Raw genomic sequence first — 23,980 nt, forward strand, 5'->3', positions numbered from 1 at the left:
TTCCTTCCTTCCTTCCTTCCTTCCTTCCTTCCTTCCTTCCTTCCTTCCTTCCTTCCTTCCTTCCTTCCTTTTGCTTTGGGATAGCTTTAATTCTTTTTTTTTTTAGCTTTTCATTTGGTATTTTATTTGTCCCAGTTACATGTAAAAACAATTTTTAACATTTGCCTTTAAAACTTTGAATTCCAAATTCTCTCCCTTTCTCCCTCCCCATCCTGCCTCATTGAGAAGGCAAACAATTTGTTATAGGTTATACATCTGTAGTCATACAAAACATTTCCCTAATAGTCATGTTGTGAAAGAAAACATAGACCAGAGGAGGAAAAGTCTGAAGAAAAATAAATATGCTTCAATCTGTATACAGACACCATTAGTTCTTTCTCTGGGGATGGATAGCATTTTTCATCATAAATCCTTCAGAGTTGTCTTGGGTCATTGTATTGCTGAGAATAGCTAAATTATTCACAGTTGATCATCTTACAATATTCTTGCTATTTTGTACACAGTACATTTCACTTTGCATCAGCTCATGTAAGTCTTTCTAGGTTTTTCTGAGAGCATCTAGCTCATCATTTCTTATAGCACAATAGTATTCCATCATAATCACATACCACATACCACAATTTGTTCAGCCAATTGATGGGCATCCCCCCAATTTCAATTCTTTGTCCCCAGAAAAGAGCTGCTGTAAATATTTTTGCACATATAAGAACTTTTCTTTTTTTAATCTCTTTTGGGATACAGACCTAGTAGTGGTATTGCTAAGGTCAGAGGGTGTGCACAGATACATAAACCTTTGGTCATAGCTCCATATTGCTCTGAAGAATGACTGGATCAGTTCACAACTCCACATAGTGCATTAATGTCCAATTTCTCCCATATACCCTCCAACATTTGTCATTTTCCTTTTCTGTGCCATTAGCCAATCTAATAGAGATGAGGTACTACCTCAGAATTGTTTCAATTTGCATTTCTCCAATCAATAGTGAGTCAGAGAATTTTTTCATGTGGCTATAGATTGCTTTGATTACTTCATCTGAAAACTATTCATATCTTTTGATCATTTATCAACTGGGGAATGATTCTTAATTTTATAAATTTGATTCAGTTCTCTCTATGTTTGAGAAATGTGGCTTTTATCAGAAAAACTTAGTTCATTTTTTTCACTGTTATTATTGCTGACTATAATTCCCTTCATCCAATTCCCCACCCTCATTTATTCTCTTCTCTCTCTTTTCACCCTGTCCCTCCTCAAAAGTGTTTTACTTCTAATTACCCCTTGCCCCAATCTGCCTTTCCTTCTATCCCCCTTCACTTATCCCCTTCCCCTCCTACTTTCTTGTAGGGTAAGATACATTTCTATATCCAATTGAATATGTATTTTATTCCCTCTTTGCTGCTCATCATTTCTCCTCCTCCTCCTCCTCCTTCCTCTTCTTCTTCTTCTTCTTTGCCTTCACTGTGCCACCTAGCTGCCCCCTGCACATCATTTCTTATAGCATAGTAATATTCTATCACAATCATATACCACAACTTGTTTAGCCATTCCCCTATTGATACGTAGTCTCTCAATTTCCAGTTTTTTGCCACTACAAAGAGAGCTGCTATAAGTATTTTAGAACATGTAGGTTCTTTTCCTTGTTCCCTCATCATCTTGGTAAACAGACCTAATAGTGGCATTGTTGGGTCAAAGGGTATGCATAGTTTTATAACTCTTTGGGTATACTTCCAGATTGCTCTCTAAAATGGTTGGATCAGTTCATAGTTCTGCCAGTGCTTTATTAGTGTCTGTGATAGTAATGGAATGTGGAGATTCCCCTGTATTGGGCTTGGTTTTCAAATTGATTGTGTTAAAACCCAGAGCTTGTTAATACCACCTGTGGGATGGACTTGTTGATGTGAAAAGAAAGTCCTGAACTGGGAGGAGCTGGTGACGTAGATTTGGAGAGACAAGAGAGAGGCAGAAGAACTTTTTTTTGGAAGCAGCACTTTGTGGAGAGAGAGAGACTAAGAAAATTGCTGGTGGCTGCTTTGAATTGCCCTGGACTTTTGAGACCTGCCCCCTGAGCTGCCAAGGACTGAGGAGACATGGCTGTTTTGCTGGTACTTTGTCTGTCTGTTTTGATGTTGTTTTGCCAGATTTGTCCACTGGTGAAAGACTGTCCTGTTGTTGAAGAAGTCCTGGAACCTGGCTTTTGGTTAAGAAGCCCTGAGACTGTCCTGCAGACAGAAAGTGACTACTGTCCACTGGTGAAGGACAGTGCTGTTGTTGCAGGGGTCTGGGAACCTTTCTGTTGGTTCAGAAGCCCTGAAGAAGGATTTTCTTGTTGTATGTTTACAGAAATCCTAGGAGAGGGTTTTGCTAACATTTTCAGGGGTTCTAGGACTGTTCTACAGACAGAGGATGAATTAATGAAGGGACTGGCAATGTATCTTGTGGCCTTGCTAAGCCTTGTCTCCCCAGGAACTAAGATTGCTGAGAACTTGCCTCATGTCAAGATGAAGCAAAGACCTCCATTTGGGTATTAAGTGCTGTGTTTAAACTTGATATAACTCTGGGGTAGATTCAATTGAGATCCAGGGGTGGGGAACTTTTGACCTTTTTGTGCTCTGTGATTGACAAATGCAGGTACTTTACTTATGTTTGGAAACTAATCTCCATTTGAGAAGAGGGGCTTTGTGGTGGACTAAATGAAGGTATAGCCTAGGGGTGGAGAAGTATTTAGACCTGGGACTTTGTAATTGATTGAATGATTGGAAGGTCCTGGGGTGGGGTAGTCCTTGGAGATTATTTAATCACATTTAGTAAATGCTGTATTTGGAATGATGTCATGTTTTGATCTTCTCTGTTCTTGGTTGGTCACTGAATAAAATGGAGAGCACCTATGCTGGTATTTTGAACCTGGGAAGTTGCCTTTCCTTGGTGTTACATTACAGTGTCCCATGTAATTACTTTCAATGAAATTTCTCTTTTTAGCTTTTCTTGATGTGTTTTATTGGCTTTATATCAGAGTGCTAATGATTTGTTTGGATTTGTTTTTTTTTAATAGTATTTTCCCAATTATATGTAAAGACAATTTTAGCATTCATTTTACAAGATTTTGAGTTCCAAATTTTCCTCCTTCCTTCCCTTCCCTCCCTTCTTCCTAAAATGCTAAGCAATTTGATATAGGTTATATATGTGTAATCATGTAAAACATTTCTATATTAGTCACAGTTATGAAAGAAGAAACAGATCAAAAGGGAAAAAACATGAAAAAGATAAAGTAAGTGAAAATATTATGCTTCAATCTTCATTCAGAGCCCCTCATTTCTTTATCTGGGTGTATAGCATTTTCCTTTGGGAGTCCTTTGTACTTGTCTTGGATCATTGTATTGATGAGAAGAGCTAAGTCATTCATAATTGATTATCACACAATGTTGCTATTACTGTGTACAATGTTTTCTTGGTTCTGTTCATTTCACTTTGCATCACTTCATACAAGTCTTTCAAGGTTTTTCTGAAATCTCCCTGCTCATTATATCTTATTGCACAATAGTATTCCATTACATTCATATACTAGAACTTATTCAGCTATTCCCCAATTGATGGGTATCCCCTCAGTTTCTAATATTTTGCCACCACAAAAAGAACTGCTATATTTTTACACATGCAGTTCCTTTTCCTTTTTTTATGATCTCTTTGGTATATAGACTTAGTAGTCGTATTGCTGGATCACAGTTTGGTTGCCCATCATTCCAGATTGTTCTCCAGAATGGTTGGATCTATTCACAACCCCACTAACAGTGCATTAGTGTCTCAATTTTCTCACGTCTCCAATATTTATAATTTTCCTTTTTTGTCATGCTATAGCTAAACTCATGGGTTTGAAGCAATATTTCAGAGTTGTTTTAATTTGCATTTCTCTAATCAAAAGTGATTTAGAGCATTTCTTCATATGACTATAGATAGCTTTGATTTCACTTGAAAATTACTTGTTTATATTCTTTGATCATTTATCAATTGGGGAATGACTTGTAGTCTTATAAATTTGACTCAGTTCTCTATATAGTTGAAATGAGTCCTTTATCAGAGACACTCACTGTAAAGATTGTTTCTCAGCTTTCTGCTTTCCTTGTAATCTTGATTGGATTGGTTTTGTTTGTGCAAAAACTTTCTAATTTAATATGATCAAAATCATCTATTTTACATTTTGTAATGCTCTCTGGATTTGTTTAATATCCTGTAACTTTACTGAAGTTGTTTCAATTATTTTTTAGTTGAATACACACCATATCATATGCAAAAAAACCTATAATTTTGTTTTCTCTTTGTTTATGCTCACTTCCTCAATTCCTTTTTTTGTAATATTGCTATAACTAGAATTTCTAGCAATATGTTAGATTGTAGTGGTGCTGGACATCCTTGCTTTATCAAGGATCTTATTGGAACGTCCTCTAACTATTTGTATAAAATGCTTGCTCTTTGACTTAGATATTATTTACTATATTAAGAAAAGGCACTTTTATCATAGATGTCCTTCTTATCAAATTTGCTAATGACAGAATCCATGATGGATAATAGAATCAGGACTCAAAAAAAATCCTGACAGGCAGAACAGAGAAGAATTTAAGAAGATAAAATTGTCCAGGGATAAGTGTAAAGTCTTATATTTGGATTAAAAATAATTTCATAAGTACAAGGTAGAGGAAGTATGGCTAAGCAGAAGTTTGTCTTAAAAAATATTGAGCTTTTAGTGTAATAGAAGCTCAATTGATATTGCAGCCACAATAGTCAAATGACTCTTAGGTTATCTTAAGAGATGTATAGTGTTCAGGATTGGGGAAGTGATGGTTCCACTATGCCCTGGTCAGACCATAGCTAGAGTTCTAGATTCAGTCTGGAAGCCACACTTTAGGAAGAATATTAATTATCTGGAGGGTATCCAATGGAGAGCAACAAGGATGGTGAGGGGCCTCAAAATCATTCCATGTAAGAGTCAGCTAAAGGAACTGGGTATGTTTAACCTGGAGAAGAGAAGACTTAATGAGGACATGGTAGTTTTCTTCAAGTATTTGAAAGGCTTTTATGTAGATGAGAGGTTAGATTTGTTCTGAACCCAGAGGGAAGATCTAGAAGCTGTCAGTAGAAGTTGCAAAGAGGAATATTTAGACTTGATGTCTGGAAAGGGCTTCTAACAATCAGAGCTATCTAAAAGTAAAATGCATTACCCTAAGACACAGTGGGTTCTCCTTGACTGGAGTACTTCAAGCAAAGCTTGGATGATCACTGGTCAGATTTGTTCAGGTATAGGTTCAACCATATTTTAGATTCTTTTGTTTTATAGAGAAGGATCTGGTTCTTCTTGCCTCCTCTCATCCCCACCCACTTGACTTAGTTTTCCCTCTTGGTGGCAAAACAAAATGTGCAGCTTTTTTATACTCAATGGTACCTGACTTTTTTATTGTATCATTCTTTTCTTTTTTTTATGTTTCCCCTACCCACCACCCCAAAATAGCAATCCCACTGAAGATCCCCTCCCCCAATCTGCTCTCTCCCATATCTTCCCCCAACACATAAGTTACAATGATCATTTTTCCATGTAGGAATATAAATAGTTCAACTTTGATAAGTTCCTTATGATTTCTTTTCCCTGTTTACCTTCTCATGCTTCTTGTATCTGAATGTCAAATTTTCTATTCAACTCTGGTTTTTTCATCAAAAATGCTTATTATTTTTCCCTGAAACATGATACTCAGTTTTGCTGGGTAGGTGACTCTTGGTTTTAATCCCAGCTGCTTTGACTTCTGGAATATCATATTCGATCTTTCAGTGTAGAAGCTGCCAGATCCTGTGTTAATCCTGATTGTCTTTCCACAGTATTCAAACTGTTTCTTTCTGGCTGCTTGTAATATTTTCTCCTTGATCTGGGAATTCCAGAACCTGGCTATGGTATTCCTAGGAGTTTTCTTTTTAGGATCTTTTTCAGGAGGTGATCAGTGGATTCTTTCAACCTCTATTTTGCCCTCTGGTTCGTCATCAGGGCAATTTTCCTTGAGAATTTCTTGAATGATGATTTCTAGGTTCTTTTTTTGATCATGACTTTCAGGTAGTCCAATAATTTTTTAATTATCTCTCCTGGATCTATTTTCCAGGTCAGTGGTTTTTCCGATGAGGTATGTCACATTGCCTTCTTTTTTTTATTTGTTTGGATCTGTTTAATAGTATCTTGATTTCTCATAAAGTCATTAGCTTCCATTTGCTCCAGTCTAATTCTGAAGAAATGATTCTCCTCAGTGAGCTTTTGAGATTCTTTTTCCATCTGGCAAATTCAGCTTTTTATGGCATTCTTCTCCTCATTGGCTTTTTGAGCCTTTTTTGACATCTGAGTTAATCTATTTTTTAAGGTGATATTTCTTCAGTCAGGCTCTTGACTCTCATTTCATAGTTTTTTTGTATCGTTCTTATTTCTTTTCCCAATTTTTCTTTCACTTCTCTTATTTGGTTTTCAAAATCCTTTTTAAGCTCCTCTATGGCCTGTAACCAGTTCATATTGTTCTTGGAAGCTTTTGGTGCAGGAGTTCTGACTTTGCTGTCTTCCTCCTGTTCCATGCTTTGATCCTTTTTGTCCCCAAAATAAGAGTGTAATGTCAGATTGCTCTGTTTGCTTTGTTTCCTTTGCTTGCTTATATTGTCACTCAGTTACTTGACTTTTGAGCCTTTTGCCATAGTAGAACTCTGCTACCAGAAAGGGGGGTTTTATCCCAATTGCTGGTGTTTTCGCAGCTGCTGGAGCTATTAGTTGGGTGCCCTCTCTGAAGCCTCAACATGCTCTGGAAAACTGGTCATGCACCCCAGGACCTCCACCCTAGACAGCGATCCAAATCCAAGCAGGTTAGAGCAAGAGCGATTGCCCCTCTGACTGGTCGCTTGGTTCCCCTACATTCTGCAGGCCAGGAGTTCTGAAGCATCACAGCCGCAGAGCCTCAGCTGCTTCTTGCCCCAGGGGCAAAGGCCAGATCTCACTCCTGAACTCCCTGCTCCCAAAAAGTCTACACTGACCTCTCACTTTGTCTTTAGCATCAGCTGGTAGCTGGCTGGTAGCTGGCTAAATCTCCAGTTTGCATGGGGCTGGGTTCTGCTTCCAGAATGCTGCTCTGGCCCCTTCCTGCTGGCCTGTTGGGCTGTCTTCAGCATGTGGTTAGCTTCTCTCTGTCATTTTGTGGGTTGTGTAGCTCCAAAGTTTGTCTAGAGTAATTTTTTTTTACATAAATTGGAGGAGGTAGAAGCCAGAGCCGCATGGAAGTCCTGTTTCTACTCCACCATCTTGACTCCTGTATCATCCTTTTCTTGATCAGTGGAGAGATTGGTGCCTTGGAACTAGGAAGTGGCTTTCATATGCTGTATTCCTGTCAATTTTGTTCTTGTTCTTGCCTCTAATCAAGGGGTCATGGTCATGGCTTGTGGGTAGATTGATATGTGTACCTATTTCTCTGTTCATTGGAAACGGTAGGATATATGATACCTCTACTCAGTGTTAAATCTCTTTTTGGATAAGGTAAATCATTGCTTGGCCTCTAACTTGAGGACAAATTATTCTATTCTACCTGTGGCCTGAAATGGACACTGCCAAGTTGTAGCAGCAAGCACCGTAGCATACCCAGGGAGGCTGCCAACACAGGTTTTTAGATATGCTTTTCTTTTTTTTTTTTTTTTAAGCAATCGGGGTTAAGTAACTTGCTCAAGGTTACATGGCCAGTTATTACTTCTAGGTGTGGTGCTGAGTATCTGAGCCTGGATTTGATCCAGGTCATCCCGACACTGGAGCCGGTGCTCTTACTCGCTGAGCCACCTGGCCGCCCCTAAGCAATTGGGGTTAAGTAACTTGCTCAAGGTTACACGGCCAGGTGTTTCTGGGTGGGTGCTAAGTGTCTAAGCCCGGGATTCGATCTCCAGGTCTTCTCAACACTGGAGCCGGTGCTCTTACTTGCTGTGCTACCTGGCCGCCCCTAGATATGCTTTTCTAAAGGAAAGCAACTCAAAATGGGTTAATAGTCTTGATTTAATCAATCAAACATATATCATTTACCTAATTCAGGGGGGAAAGTCAGCACCCTGTACTTCAGAGAATACAAACAAGTTACAAGCAGACAGAGAAACAGATCAGCAGACAGGCTTCCAACTGTCTGACCATTACATCCATACCTAGTTAGTTATCAGAGAGAAAAGCACCAACATCTGGGTTTTCAAAGCTGGGGGGCTCAACAGCTGCCTTGTCTGATCAAATCACATAAGTCTTCTCAAAATGAGCCCCAAATCAAAACCTCACATCAGGGTATATATATGATCTCCTGGAACAGAGAATGTCACAGCCCTCTTGACCCACTGCCCAATCACAATGTATCTAGGTGTGGGCATTCCTGAAAAACAAGCCTCCTGCCACAGGCTCCATGTGACCACATTCAGCTATTAGGGTACAGAGTATATTTTCAAATCAAGGAAGGTTCTCAGAGTCACTTAAGCCTATCAAAGGGCCTAGGGGCAGGGAAGATCTTAGAATTCCCATTCCCAAAGCACAAGTAAAATTCTGTTCTGTCCTGATGGCATCAGAAACTTGAAAAAAAAAGCATGTCCCCATTTAAAAAAAAATACTACTGTGCTTGGTTCAAGGGAGGATCATTTAGAGACCCAATGGATAAGCTTTCAGAATCTTTCTTCTCACTACTTTTAAGTTCCCTCTGCACAACAGAGAGCATGCTAGGGCTTGGATATGACTGACAAAAATGGCCAGGGTCATATACAACCAAATGTGTCCAATCCACAGCACTGGGCCCCTAGTCAAGTATGTTGCTCACCACTTTTGGGGAATCTGCCTGTCAGTGAATTCTCACAATTTCTCATGAAGGCCTCTTCTGGGGAACTGCTATCTCTGACTTTACACCCTTGCATCAAGGGAAAGCCTGGACTGTTGCCAGATACATGTTTGAGGTTTGTAGTTTTTTCTAGCTTCCTGACTCTCTTAATTCTACTGCAAATGGATTTCAGAAAGGTAGGCATATGTTGTTTTCAAAAGAAAAACAAGCTAAATTTCAGTGTCTGCCGGTCAATGAGAGATGTTTTCTTTAGGTAGGCACAGCAGACTAGAAGTGGTGAGAAAGAAGACTACTACCAATGTGATGTGGTCTGTTAGAAAAAAAAAATGAATTAGGAGCCAGGTCACGCAAGTTCACATCAGAGTATATATGTTACTAAGTCACTGCATGACCTTGGCAAAGAAGCTGGCACACTCATTCATGACATACAATATTTTTATCATCTCACTTTAACTCAGTGTACTCTGTGTGGCTTGTCCCTTCCCACTGACATTTTGTGCCTTAGCTCATCCAGTGATCTTCCTGTAGAGGCCACCAGGTGGCGCAGTTGATAGAGCACTGGAGTTGGAGACAGCAGAGTTGTTCAGTAATTTCAATTGTATCTGACTCTTCATGACTCCCTTTTGGGGGTTCTCTTGGCAAAGACACTGGAGTGATTTGCCATTTCCTTTTTCATATCATTTTACAGAAAAGTAACTGAGGAAATGGGGTTAAATGAGATTTGTCCAGGGTAACACAGCTAGTAAGTGTCTGAGGACAGATTTGAACTGAGGGAGATGTCAGAGACTTTGTTTATAAAATAAAATAAAATAAAAATCTTACCTCTGATACCAGCTTAAATTAACTTCATAATAAAATAATTTTTAATAATTATAATATTATTTTATAATTTATTTTAAAATAGTTTCTATATTTTCATATTTTATATTATGTAATTTATTTTATAATCTATAATATATTAATAAATACTTATTTATTATAAAATGATAATAATAAGTAAATAATAAGGTCAAATTTACAAAATTTTGAAAGCAAAGTAACTCAAAATATAGTCCTTCCATCAAGTTCTTTTACAAAAGCAAACAATTACCTAAAAGTTTAGGATTTATGACAAGGATTATGAGGTGAATGTGAAGCTAATTTGAAGGAATGTCAATGTTACAAAATATAATCAAAGTTTCATTTGAAAATATAACAGTGCTTTCTGCTTTCATACTTGGTCATCACGAGTTCTATGACATACCTGAAAATTTGCTTAAAACTGGTCTTACTTAGAATCCCTTATGTAAGTGCCTCATTTAACACTGCATTGATACATTTTCACATCATTCAGAAATCATATAGTCCTCTAAAGGAGTGTTTTGCCATACCAAAAAAAAAAAAATTTGCTTGCATTACAGCACCTAACAAACACGGTGTAAAAGAAAAACGGATAGAATTAGAATAAGACCAGAGGATATGCTAAGTATACCCTGGGCAAGTCACTTCATTCCTCTCAGAAACTCAGTTTCTTCATTTGTAAAATGGGCCCAATAACAACCTACTTCATAAATTTGTGAGGATCAAATGAGAGAATGTATATAAAGTGGTTTGTATCCTTGCATGCCTTAACATATTATCTAAATGTCATTTGTTATGAATTCCTCAGACTAGTTTATAGAGCTCTTAAAGGCAAGTATCCAATCTTCTTACCTCTTATACTCCCACACCTACCATTTAATCTGCAATTCAGTGACACTGGCCTCTTTAGCTGTTCCTCAAACAAGACTCCCTCTCCAGACTCCAGTAATTTTCATTGAAGGTCTCCATGCTTGGGATGCTCTCCCTTTTCAGCCCTGCCTCCTTCAAGGGCCAGCTAAAATCTCCTCTTGTATGGGAAACTTTTCTCTATCCCCCTTAATTCTGCTTCCTTCTCTTGGGTGATATATGCCATCTTTCCTGTAAGCAGGGGCTGTTTTGTTTTTCTTGGCTTTCTTTGTGTCTGCCTTGCTCAGCATAGTGCCTGACTTATCCTAGGTACTTAATAAGTATGACTTTTAGGGGAGGGAGCTGGGAGCAGTGGAAGCCATAACTCTAATCTTCTCTCTACCTTCCCGAACACCTTGGGTTGATGATACTGTTCTCTCTGTCTCAGGCAGGCAATGTGGTGACTGGAGAGATGGTAGAGGAGCTTATTCTTTCTGGAGCAGACATCATCAAAGTGGGAATTGGACCAGGTAAGGACTGTAGAACACAGAATGACTAAGGATAGTTGTATGAGGGTCTTGACTAAGGGAGGGCGGAGGGTAGGGAAGAAATTCCTGTTGCTGGGGGAGTGTGAGTCAGAAGGGTCTAAGGGAAGCCTGTGATTTCATTGATTGAAAAGGGACTGCTGACCCTGGAGAGTCCCTAAGTGAGTTTGGCCAAAATTTGGATACTGGCTTGTGGTTTCAGAACATGAGTACAGAAGGAAAGAATGCTAGCTTCATTGATTCCTCAGCCTATGACCCCCTAAGGGGGAGGGTGGAACATCTGTGGGAAAACTGTTTTACTCTTCCCATATTAAATTCAAGAAAAAAATTATTAAGCACCTCTATATGCAAGGGCACTTTTAGGCACTGGGTATACAAAGATGGAAAATAACACAGTGTCTGACCTCAGGAAGCTTCTAGTCTTATTGAAAAGGGAAAGTAGAAAATGTATGCCTAAAATAAGCGACACAAAATAGAATGTGATAGGGACAAAAGAAAGCCAGCAAAAATGTTAGGAAAATTTGGGGGAGAAAGCAATGATCGGAATATTGAAGAGTCCTGCACATGGTTAGTTCAACTCTGAAGTCCACATTTAGCTTCATATAATTTATTTCATATTTCCATATGATGGGGTACCTGGGGTCTAGATCAATTTATGAAACCAACTTGTAAAACCAGTCTGTTCAATTGTAACTGCTATTTGTCCTTTCCCACCCTTGAGATCTGCCCCTTCTCCCTATCCCACACTCCACCTAGGCAACACCCAGGACGCCTTTGTTCTTACTTAATCTCTTCATTTCTTCTGGGCCTGGCCCATACCCTCCTTTATCCTTGCCTTTTGTCTCCTTTGGCCTGGCCCAAATCTTATCTAAACTATCTATTCACATGTTCCTCTTCGTCAGCTCTGACCTTTGTCTATGCACTGAGGCCCCTCCTGTCTGGTCAGCCCTGACAATGGCAGCCCTACCCTTTAAAGGTAAAAGCATGTACCCCTCTCACTTGCAGGTTCCCTATAGGACTCTTGCCCACTTCTCATGGAAGCATAACAATAAACTTCTACAACTCACTCCAATTAAGCCTGAGACCTTGAATTCTTTCCAGATGATATTGCAGGTTTTCTGGTCTTAGATAAGATCATAATTCCTGCTGAACCTATTGGGATCCCGTGCCCCATCACATAGACACATTTTTCTCCCTTTGACACTTAGGGCTATATTTTTTCTACCATATCCCAAGGCATAGACTGGAGGCCATATTCACTCACAAGGACCAGCTCAAGGAAAGCTCTGACCTTGGCTTCACTCTTGTGAAGCCACCCAGCTGGCTCTGTGCTCTGGGAAAGAACCCCCGGTCCTGTGTGAGGAAACCTATGTGTGTGCTGTAACTTTGTTGTGTCCTCCAGGGGTCCTTAGGAACTAGTTGGAAAACACCCAAATGAAATTCATAGCTGCAGAGTTACTGAAATGGCTATGTGGAGAGGTGCTGCTTAGGAAAATTAGGGTTGGGCATATGTATTCCATTCATTCATTCAGCATCGATTAAACACTTGTTATGTACCAGGCTGCAGTGGGAATAGTAAAATGAATAAGATAAGATTTTTTTTCTCTAAGAGCTTGAAACCTACCAAGGGGGATGAAAGTCATGCAGAAATAACTCCAATCCAAAAGGGGCAGGGATGAGTTCATAAGGGGTACAAATTGTTTTGAGGTCAGACTGAAGGGGGTCACTTCTGACTGGGAAGATCAAAGAGGAAGCCTCTTGGGGGAGGTGGCATTTAGGTCATGATTTCAAGAACAGGTAGGATTTTGATATGCAGAGTTGGAGACAAGTTGCATGCTAGGCAAAAGGTGCAGTGTGAACACAGCATGGGACATTCTAGGGCAATGTTAAGAAGTCTGAGGTGCATATTTTTATAATTCTCCCTGATCCCCTATTTTTCTGTTTACTTGTGCCTTCAATGAATCATAAATGTAGAGCTATAAGGGACCTTACTTCAAAGAAGATGGAACAGAGGCTAAGAGGTTAGGTGGTTTATACCTAACCACTATTACTTCAGTTCATTTTCAAGAAAAGGCAACAGGCAGTTATTAAGCTTCTCCTATGTGCCAGGCACTTTGCCAAGTGCTAGAGATATAAAGAAAGGAAGAAAAAACACAGGCGTCTTTGCTTCAAAGGAGTTCACAGTCTAATTGGGGAGATGGCATGCAGACTTATCTTATATGTACATATAAGATATATACAGGATAAATCAGATACAGTCTCAGAGGGAGGGCCCTAAGATTAAGGAGGGCTGGGAAAGGCTGCCAGAAAAAGGGGAGACTTTTTCTGAGACTTGAAGGAAACCAGGGAAGCCAGGATGAGGAGATGAGAAGGAAGGTAATTCCAGGCATGGGGGAGCAGCCGGCAAAAATGCACGGTCAGCAGCTAAGGTCAATGTTACTAGATCACAGAGTACCTGGGAGGGGAGTGAGGTGTACAAAGACTGAAAATGTAGGAAAGGGTGAAGTTATGAAGGACTTTAAAAGCCAAACAGTGGATTTTATATTTTATTTTTTTCTTCTAATACAAGGATTAAATGAAGAGGTGGTAACAGGAGGTAAAGATGTATTCAGATAAGCTTGAGGCAGATTGTGGAGGGTCTTGAGGGCTCAGCTAAGGCATTAGAGCTTTGTGCTGTTGACAGTGAGGGGTCATTAAAGAATTCTGGGTAGGGATGTTACAAGAACAATTACAAATAGCAAGATTAATCTAGCAGTGGTGTGAAGTACGTATTGAAAGGGAAATAGACTGAACTTGGGCTGACCAGTTAGGAGGCTGTTATAACAACTCTGGTGAGGGGAGGGCAGTATTCTTTACATTTTTGGAACCAGGAGAACTATCTCTCTAGGGGCAGACTGTGAACATGCCCAGTCATAGGAACACAGAATTATTCTTTGTAATAACAAGTAGAGGTAATCAGTAGGAAATGTTAGTGTCCTTATCCTTGGCCCCAAGAGGACTTTGGTACCAGAAGTCTAACAAGGAACCATCATGCTTCAGATAAAAGCCTTGCTAATTTGTATCTTTCAAGGAAAGGCGGGCACCTTGGTGGTCTTGGTTGAAGGGGTAAAATGATGTCTGAATGTGGATATGGCACTAAAATCTTATGAGCATGATTTGGTTCAGTGCCAAGTTGCTTTTTTTTGCTTGTATCATTTCCCGTCCCCCTTCTCTCCCCACTTTCCCCGCCAGAAAGACTAGAGAGAAAGGAAGAAAAACAGAGATCTGTCTTAACGGTTTCTCATGTATGTTAGAAAAGAAAATGAGCGTAAGAAATCTCACTTAGGCATAAGGAAGTATTTCTTGGTTAGTCACAAGACCTGGCTCTGTCACTAACAATTAAACATTGGGTAAATCACTTAGCCTTTCTGGTCCTTGGCTTCTTCATCTGAAAAATGCAGAAACTAGATGGTCTCCAAGGACCCATATAACTTTGGACCAATGATCCAGTGAAAGGATTAGAATAGATGATTTGGGGGAAGTTAGGAGAAAAGGCCCAGTTCAAGGTTTCTTGAACTTGATTTTCCCTCAGTCTGTGGTACACCCTTAGGTGTGTGCTTTGTTATTATTTTCAAGTTGTTTTGTCTGTGTGCCCTAAAACAGGCTCTCTTCACTTTTTTGGTGCATGCATTCCTCTGACAGTTTGCTGGAGTCTATTGATCCCTTCTTAGAATCATCTTTTTAAATACATAAAATAAAATGCATAGGGTTACAAAAGAAGCCAATTATATGGAAGTATAATTATCAAAATATTTTTTTTTTGCTTTTTATAGGAGGGAGAGCAGGGCAATTGGGGTTAAGTGACTTGCCCAAGGTTACATGGCTTGAAAGTGTTAAATGTCTGAGGCTGGATTTGAACTCAGGTCATCCTGACTCCAGGGCTGGTACTCTATTCATTGCACCACCTAACCACCCCCAAAATAATTTCTAAAAAAGTTTACAGTTCCCAGGTTAAGAATTCCTATCTTAAAGGGTTGGTAAATCTCTAAAGAGCAGGGATATGCTTCAGAGTTCAGTACACAGTAGGCATTTAAAAACTATTTTTGTAATAAATGAATGAATGAATGGCTAACAAACAAATATAGTTAGAGTTTCTTAATTGTGAGTTAGATATCTGTTGGTCTTGGATGGTTCTCTGCCTTTGGGCAAGTCTACTAGTAATAGAGTCCTGGAGGTCTCCACAATTCACTGAGATATGGTAGAAAGACCACTGGATTAGAATTTTTAGATCTTATTTTGAGCTGAGCTGGATGATCTCAAAGGTCCCTTCTAAGGTTTAAGAAGCTGTGACTTTTCACCTGGAGAGCATATTGGATTGGATAATCTCAGAGAATCCTTTCAGCTCTAATCTTCTATGAAATTATCCTTTTGTGGGGGGGGGGTCAGTAATAGTCTATAATAGTTATTAACATTTATTAACCATCTACTGTGTGCTAAGTACTAGGGATACAAATACAAAAAAAAGACAGTCCCTGCCCTCAAGGAACTTACAATACAAAGGGTGAAGACCACACACAAAAGAAAGCTGTAAAGTTAGGGGGACAGAAAGGTGGGAGAAGGTGCATGGATTGGAGGCACTAGGCTTGCTTGGAGGTCATGGTGTCGATCTCACATAAGTCCAAAATGAATGCAGACTTGCTGCCAAAGGGAGAATAAGATGTCTGTCCTGTCCCTTCCTCCTTAAATGAGGGATGAGGAGTTCAACGGCAGGACACAGTATAACCTTCCAGAGGGTCAGAATGTTCTGATGAGATGTGAGGACCAAGGCTAGTTGGTTCTGGCAGAATGACATTTTCTAATCATAAGGTTACTGGGGACATGCTAAAGAAGTCCAGATGTGTACAGTTAGATATGAAATGAGTAGTAGAGTGGGGAAGTGGCAGATGGTGACACATGTGTGGGGGATAAGATAATCATTTTAGAATGGTTAGAACTGTTTGGCTCCTGCCATAGTCCTGTTTGCTTTTGGCTGAGGATACTTTGCTGAGGTCAAGAGGTTCAAATAATGTAAAATTAATATTAATGGCAGGACACAGTATAACAAAGTTTAAAGTTAAGTCATCCTCTCTGGCCCACTCTCCACCCCCTGTGAAAGCTGAGGCTGCCCTAGAAGTCTAAAGCCTTCTCTGTGTGGCTTGATTTATGCTACTCGGCCCCGCCCTGGTTGGAGGAATGATTCCCTGTCATTCAATCAACCAACAAATACTTATGAAGAATGTACTATGTGTCAAGACACTTTTCTAGGTGCTCTAGATAAAAAGACAAAATTGAAATAACCCATCCTTAAGGAGATTACAATCTAGCTGGAGGAAAAGCATGTATGTGTGTGTGTGTGTGTGTATACATGTATATATAAAATAGGTACAGTTGTAAGGGAAAGGCATTAGCAGCTGGAGGTGGTGGTGGTGGTGGTAGTCAGGAAAGCCTCAAGTAGAAGGTGGCATTTGAGCTGAGACTTAAGGAAAAGTAGAGATTCCAAGAGATGGGGTGAAGAAAAAGTACATTTCAGGCATGAGGTACAGACAGCTAGAGCAAAGGCCTGTAGATGGGGGATGGAAGGGATAGAATGCCATGTTAGGAGGAATGGCAAAGACAATTTGATTAGACTTTAGTATACAGAAAGAGGGTATATGTTATAGGGCTAGAAAGGGCTATTGTGAAGGGTTTTAAGTACCAAACAGAGGAATTTCTGATATGACCCAATAAAACCCTTACATGAAGGGATTTGGGGAAGGGGCACTATATGGTGGGAGGAGGTGGCTTCAGTAGGGTTTCCCTGAGCTATAGTGCTGAGGTGATTTTTTTTGTCTTCTTCATGTACTCATCTGAGCCAGGGGCTGGACTGTTTTATCCTAGTTCCAAAGCTGGTAAATGAGAAGGCAGACTAATACCACACGTCTGCAATTGCCCTTCTACTGATGTGAACATAAAGAGAAGATTTGGCTGTGGGGCACATAATTCTCCCTTCATCCTCCCCCTTTTTATTTGAAGAAGGCTCACAGTACAGCTTGTGCCTTTCTACAGGTGAAAGGGAGAGAATTTAGATTAGGATTAAAGCGAGCATCACAAAGGGAACTGGGCAGAATGCCATGATGCTGGCCAGCCATCAGGCAGAGCTGCTATGGACAGAAGGTCTTACTGTATCCAGGGTGATGAGGCATGGTAGGAGGAGTAGATGAGAAATCAGGAGGCCCGAGCACTACTTTGTCACTATGACAAATTTGTATGTATGAAACCTTGTATAAATTATTTCTCCTTTAAAAGTATTAGCTTCTTCATCAATAAAATGGAGATAATAATGCCTGTACCTACTTTATAAGTTTACTGAAAAGAACAAATGAAAGAATGTATATGATGCATTTTGAAAACTCTGCAACATTACAATTAAGAGTCTTGCATTCAGTCTTGAAATTCAATCCTGACTGTGTAACCTTCTGCGTGCCACTTAATCTTTCTGGGCTAAAGCCTAGAAACTAAAGTTTCATCATCTATAGAGTGAAGTTGTTTGCTCAGGTGATCTGTTAAAAGGAGCACCAGTCCCAGACTTAGAGGAACTGGATTCAAATTTTACCCCTTATGCTTGTTACCTAGGCAACCTTGGGCAGGGAGGTCAGCTTTCCTGGGCCTTGGTTTTCTCTTGTGTAAAACAAGAAGGTTGGACTCAATAGCCTTTGAGTTCCTGTCCAACTTTAGAACTGTGATCCTATGATCTAGTGTTTCTTCTAGTTTTAATAGTCTGTGCTATACTATATATATATAAGATATGATTATAGCTTGAAAAATTGTAGGGTATCCTTTCAAGGATACTTTGATTGATTCACATGGTCCTGAAAGTGTGAATGAATGTGTGTGTATGTGTTGTGAGAGAGAGACAGACACAGAGGGATAGAAAGAGAAACAGATAGAAAGAAGGAAAAGTGTCCTTTAACTCCCCTACCTTGTGTTAGTCAATTTTCCTTAATGCTTCTCATCTGGGGACTTGTCCTTCTCTTGCTAGGCTCTGTGTGTACCACTCGGACCAAGACCGGCGTGGGCTACCCTCAGCTGAGTGCCGTTATTGAGTGTGCTGACTCTGCCCATGGTCTCAAGGGACATATTATTTCAGTAAGTTGGGACGGTGGGATGGTGGCAGGTTTAGGAGGGTCATGAAGGGAAATTATGGTTCTCAGCCCCCGGGAAGGCCCTTTTGTTCCCTGTCCAATGTCTGCTTCCTCCCTACCTGGAGACACTTGGGGAGACTAAGCTCCTAGAGAATGTAGAAGGCCATCATAATACAGCAAGCGTTTCAGGAAAACTTCACTAATGCAGACTAAATGGTCAAAGAGTTTGAACAAGTTAATAAAGAGTCCAAATCATAGTTCAAAAAGAAATGTCTTGCTATAGTCCTTTTTTTTTTTTTTTGCCTTTTGGAGGGTGGTTGGGGTTAAATAACTTGCCTAAGGTTACACGGCTAGTTGTGTGTGTGTGGGGTGTGTGTGTGTGTGTGTGGGTGGGTGGGTGTTCAGTGTCTGAGTCCAGAACTGAACTCGGGTCCTCCTGACTCCAGGGCCAGCGCTTTGCTCACTGTGCCACCTAGCCACCCTTGCATTTTAAAATAAAAGGTAGAGGGGTACCAATTAACTCTGTAACCTTGAACAAATCACTTTAGATCACTAGGACTTGTTTTATTTATCTGTAACAATGAAGGGATTGAAAGAGGTGGTCTCTGAGGTTCTGTCTGGCTTCTAAGTAGCTATATAGGTGGCACAGTAGATAAAGTGCTGTATTTAGGAGTAAGGCAGACTTGAGTTCAAAATCCTGCTTCAGATACTTCCTGACTCTATGACTCTGGTCAAATCATTTTAACCTCTCTCAGGCTCAGTTTCCTCATCTGTTAAATGGGGATAACAATAGCACCTAGTTTAGAGTTGTGAAGATCAAAGGAGATAATATATGTATAATTCTTTTCAAACTTTAAAAGTTCTGTACAGAACTATTATGATTTTTAATGCTTATTCTCTTAAGTTAATTATGTTAATGACAAATACATATAGAATCCCAGAATTTTAGATTTAGAAGGCAACATATCAAATCCACAGTCGTCTCATTGATTATACCTTCACAGAATATCTCATATTCATCCTCTTTTCTTCATTCACATGGCCAACATGGCCACTGCCTTAGTTCAAGCCCTTATCAATTCTCACCCAGACTGCTCTCACTGCCTCCTAACTGATGTCCCACTAGTGCCTCCTCTCTCTATTCTATCTTACATACAACTGCTAGAATCATCTTCCCAGAGCACATATGAACATAAAACTCCTGTACTTTTAACCCTCACTGGCTCCCCATTGACTGAAAGACAAAATATAAACTTTTGAGCCTGGCATTTAAAGATCCCCATATAATCTGGCTCCCATCTACTCTTCCATACTAATTTCATATTAACCCCCTTCATGAACTCTGTGTTCCAGCCAAACAGAATTGGTAGCTGTTCTAAGAACTTGGCATTCCTTCCTTCTTTTGCCTTTCTTTCTTTTCATGGACTATCCCTTGTACCTTGAACACTCTCTCCCTCCTCATCTTCACCTCATCTCTCAGAATTCCCATCTTCCTTGAAGGTTCAGCTCAGCTCAGCTGCTACCTACCCTCCCCATGAAATGTGCCTTGATTCCCTCCTAACTATTCTCCCCTCCTCTCTCTCTCTCATCCCTCTTTTCTCTTCCCCATCTTTCTCTCCCTCTCCTCCCTTTTTTTTCCTTCTCCCTTCTCACCTTCTCTCCTCTTCCCTCTCTCGCTGTCTGTCTCTCTCTTCTCTCTCCATATAACCTTGTATTTGCTTATCCAGGTATGTGTTTTATCCACAAGTAGACTTTACGCTTCTTGAGGGCAGAATTTATTTTGTTTTTGTCTTTGTATCCCCAGCATCGAACATAGTGCCTTGCACATGGTAGGTATTTGATAATCATTTGTTCAATCCAGTTAATTTTGGAGTACAATTCCTACTCAGTAAACAATCATTTCTTCACCATGGTTACTCACAACCATAAAGTTTCTGCTTAATTGTATTTAGTTAAGGGGAACTCATTACCACTTTTGGAAGCTTCTTCCATTTTGAATAGGTATATTCATAGGGGGTTCTCCCTTATGTGGAAATGAAATCTGTTTCTTTGTAACTTCTGCCCATGGAGGCAGCTGGGATATGGTTAGCATAAAGAGCACTTGGCTTTGGAGTTGGATGACCTGGGTCCAACCTTAACTCTCCCTCTCATTGCCTGTATAAAGCTTGAGAAAGTCATTTAACCACTCTGAGCTACAATTTTTTAACCTATAAAATGAGTATAATAATACTTATAGTATATATATATGTGAATTATAAAGTATCATTTAAAATTGGTCATTTTTGTTGATTCCATTTCAGCCTTTGGGAGCAGTATAGCACAGGTGTATTCCCTCCACAGTTTTTTTTTTTCTAGATATATTGACAGCCCTTCAAATAGTTAAACATTGTTTTCATGTCTTCTCTCAGTCTTTTCTTCTTTACATGAATATTTTCCTTATAAAATATGGCTTCTAGACTCTTCAAAATATTGGCTTCCTTTTTTTCTGGATTCATTCTGGTTTATCAGTGGCAAATGTCCAGGATCAAATAAAATGACCCTTACAGGTGTGATCTGACCTGTGCAGAATACAATAATATATAGATCCCTGCTGATCAGTATAGTATATCTCAGCTAATGCAACCTCAAATCATGTTTTCTTTTTCAGTGGTTGCATTATATTGCTGGCTTATATTAAGACTGTGATCAGTTAAATCCTGAATATCATTTTCACATTGGTGGTTGCCAAGCCAGATCTCTTTCTTTCTATACTTGTGGAATTTGTTGTTTGCACCTAAATGTCAAACTTTGCATTTATCTTTGTTGAATTATATCTTGTTGTTTTCAGCCCACCATTCCACCATGTTGTCATGGTGCTAACTAGCCACATTAGCTTTGTATTCTTTATCAGTTTGATAAATATGTTCTCTGTGTCAGCCTCCTCTCCCTTTTACAAAGTTGAGTAGTATAAAACCCATAGTAAATCTCTATGACTTTTCACAAGAAAGAGCTTCTTTTAAAGTTTTCTAATCAATCAGTCATTCAATCAATTAATCAGTGTTTATTGAGTTTCTACTATGTGTATATAATTCTATTGTGATTAAACCCCCTAGTGATCTTTCTGTTTCTCATGCTGCTTTTCACTGCAGAACATGCTTTAGATTTCAGCTGCCACTGAGTTTGAGACTAGCTACATACTTTTATCTTATAAGAGATACATGATCAGTTAAACAGAGAGACCCGGGGCTTCTCCATTAGATGCGCTCCTTGAGAGAAGGGACTTTTTTTGTATTCCCAAGACTTAGCACAGTGTCTGGCACATAATTGCCAGCCGACTGGCAGACTGGGGCTGTCCTTCCTCCTGCCTCCATCCAAGCAGAATGTACACTCTGGATTTTTCCCAGCACCGGTAATAGATTTTATGGATTCAGCCATGCTTCCTCACATGGTTCCTCCATATTACCAAACACACACATTTGTGAGACAGCTGTGGCCATAGAACAAAGTGGTGCTAACTGGCCTGCGGAGAGAAGGAGCCCATAACCTTGGCCTCATTAGCACTGAGCTAACTAGTTGAACTAGCTGAGGTTCAAAAGTATCATCACTCCACAGCCACTTTCTAATGTTGTTTCACAATTACATTTCTGTTGCCAGTAGTTCTGTATCCACTGGAAACCCATCAGACTTTTTGGTTACTGCCTTTTTGTCCAATTGCCAGCTGTCTCATTTTACACTTTAGTTGCTGAAATAGCACATCTGCTCTATTAAAGTGCAGAAGCAAGCCACAGCAAGGAGTCAGTTGGGCCCAGGGGGCTCTGCTTGGGATAGTGTTTCTGTTTATTGAATGCAGAGAGCTTTTTTCCATACTTAAAAAAGCAGGAGTGTTTTCCAGTAAAGCGCAGATCTAAAAAATTCAGGATAAGCCCAACATGTATCAAGGATATGAAGACTGTCCCCCTTCTCCTACATCATTCACTGGAGCAGGGGTTCATCATATTTTTTATGCCCTGGACCCCATGGGCAGATTGATGAAATATGTAAACCCCTCTGAGAATCTTATTCTTAAATGCATAGAATAAAAAATAGGAATGTAAAGGGAAACAGTTGTACTGACATACAGTTAAAAATATTTTTAAAGTTAAGTCCACACACCCTAGGTTAAGATACATAGGAGGAAGAGAAATAGGAAACTGGAAGGTTTAATGCAGTACATAGCTCTCATTTTAAGGATGAGGAAACTGAGGACCCCACAGAATGAAGTCATTTATATACTGTCATAGAACTAGATGGTGGCTGAGCTGAAATAAGACCCAGGTATCCCTGGCTCCCATTTCAGCATCTTTTCCACCTTATTATGCTCTTTCTATATATTTAGCTTTTTAAAAAAATTAATCATTCCTCCCCTAAAACTCTTCAGTGCTCTTTATATTTGTCCTAATACCAACTTTGCAGTGTGACTGACAAAAACAGTCAGCTCTTGTTTAACCATTTACAGCTTGAATAATTTTTTAAAAATAGTTTTCATACTACATTTTTGTAGCAGAAATATTATTTGGTTTTTATAATGCATTTTTTACTGCAGAAAATCAACCTTATTAATTTTGTTTTGAGCAAGCTAATATTAAGTTCTGCTTTTGGTCCTTCTGTCTTCAACATTTTTTAATCAATGAAGATATAGGAAAGGTAATTATTAATCTAAAGAAGACAAAAAAAAAACCCTTAGAGTAATAGTGAATATCATGATGACAGAATGAAGGCTATAACATTTTAAGAAGTTATTAATGTTGAACCCAAACCATAAGGTAAAAGCAAATAATGTAAAATGTTATTTTTAGGTTTAAAAAATTGTACAAATAGTGAACGGGGCAAAGTTAGCTGGATTTCAGTTGATCATAAATTCAATCTGAACCAATATAAAGCATTCTGGGAAGATCATGGGAAATAATAGTACCATTGCACCTTGCCATAGTCAGACCACATTTGAAATATCGTGTTCAATTCTCTGTTCTATTTCAAGAAGGACAAAGACAAGTCAAAGTGTGGCAACTCCTTTACTATTGTGTCCACTCATTGTTCAATAGAAATATCTCATATTTAGAGTACCAACCATTAAATGGATGTTTATTCATGGTATAAAAATGATGTGATTCTTAATGTTCTATACCCATTTCCACTACTTTGCTTTCATTACTGCCAAAGTGGAAGGGGGCCACCCAGGAATGAAGACCATTTTGTATTTTCTTCTTTCTTTCATGAATTGACATGACCAAAAACTTATCACCACATGACCACAAACTACTGATGATCAGCCTCTCTTGTCATCGGTCAGTCATTTTTCAGTTGTGCCTGACTCTTCACGACCCAGTTTGGGATGTTTTTTGGGTAAAGATACTGGTGTGGTTTGCCATTTCCTTTTCTAGCTCATTTTTGGGGAAACTGAGGCAAGCAAAGTTAAGTGACTTACCAAGGGTCATACAGCTAGTAAGTGTCTGTGGCCAGAGTGGAACTCAGAAGATGAGTTTTCCAGACTCTAGGCCTGGCACTCTATCCACTGCACCACCCACCTGCCTAAGCCTCTCTATAGATTTTTATTTAGATCGGTCCTCTAACAGACATGTCCTGTTGTCAGCATTGTCCTTTAAACCCTCTAAGGTTGGTAGGACCTTCCAGAACACATGCCAGTCTGTGGGCATGGCCTTCAAGAATCCAGAGTCATTTCTACACATGAGAAGCATCATAGGATCATAGTCTAAGAGGTGGAAGGGATGGCAGAGGCCATCT

General features: G+C 39.5%; 1 protein-coding gene across 3 annotated transcripts in view; it reads left to right on the forward strand.

Annotated features, from left to right (window-relative positions):
• Positions 1-23,980, forward strand: part of GMPR (guanosine monophosphate reductase) — a 98,513-nt gene that overhangs the window by 45,789 nt on the left and 28,744 nt on the right. For all 3 annotated transcript variants that reach the window (XM_069092457.1, XM_069092459.1, XM_069092458.1), the window contains 2 exons: positions 10,985-11,066; positions 18,118-18,224. In XM_069092457.1, coding sequence (XP_068948558.1) covers positions 10,985-11,066; positions 18,118-18,224 — 189 coding nt within the window. The remainder of the gene's footprint in view (positions 1-10,984; positions 11,067-18,117; positions 18,225-23,980) is intronic.

The sequence above is a fragment of the Petaurus breviceps genome, unplaced genomic scaffold (assembly GCF_028583685.1).
Source record: "Petaurus breviceps papuanus isolate PSGF00001 unplaced genomic scaffold, PetGlider_PUasm1.0 190, whole genome shotgun sequence".
In the NCBI taxonomy this organism is placed as follows: Eukaryota; Metazoa; Chordata; class Mammalia; order Diprotodontia; family Petauridae; genus Petaurus; species Petaurus breviceps.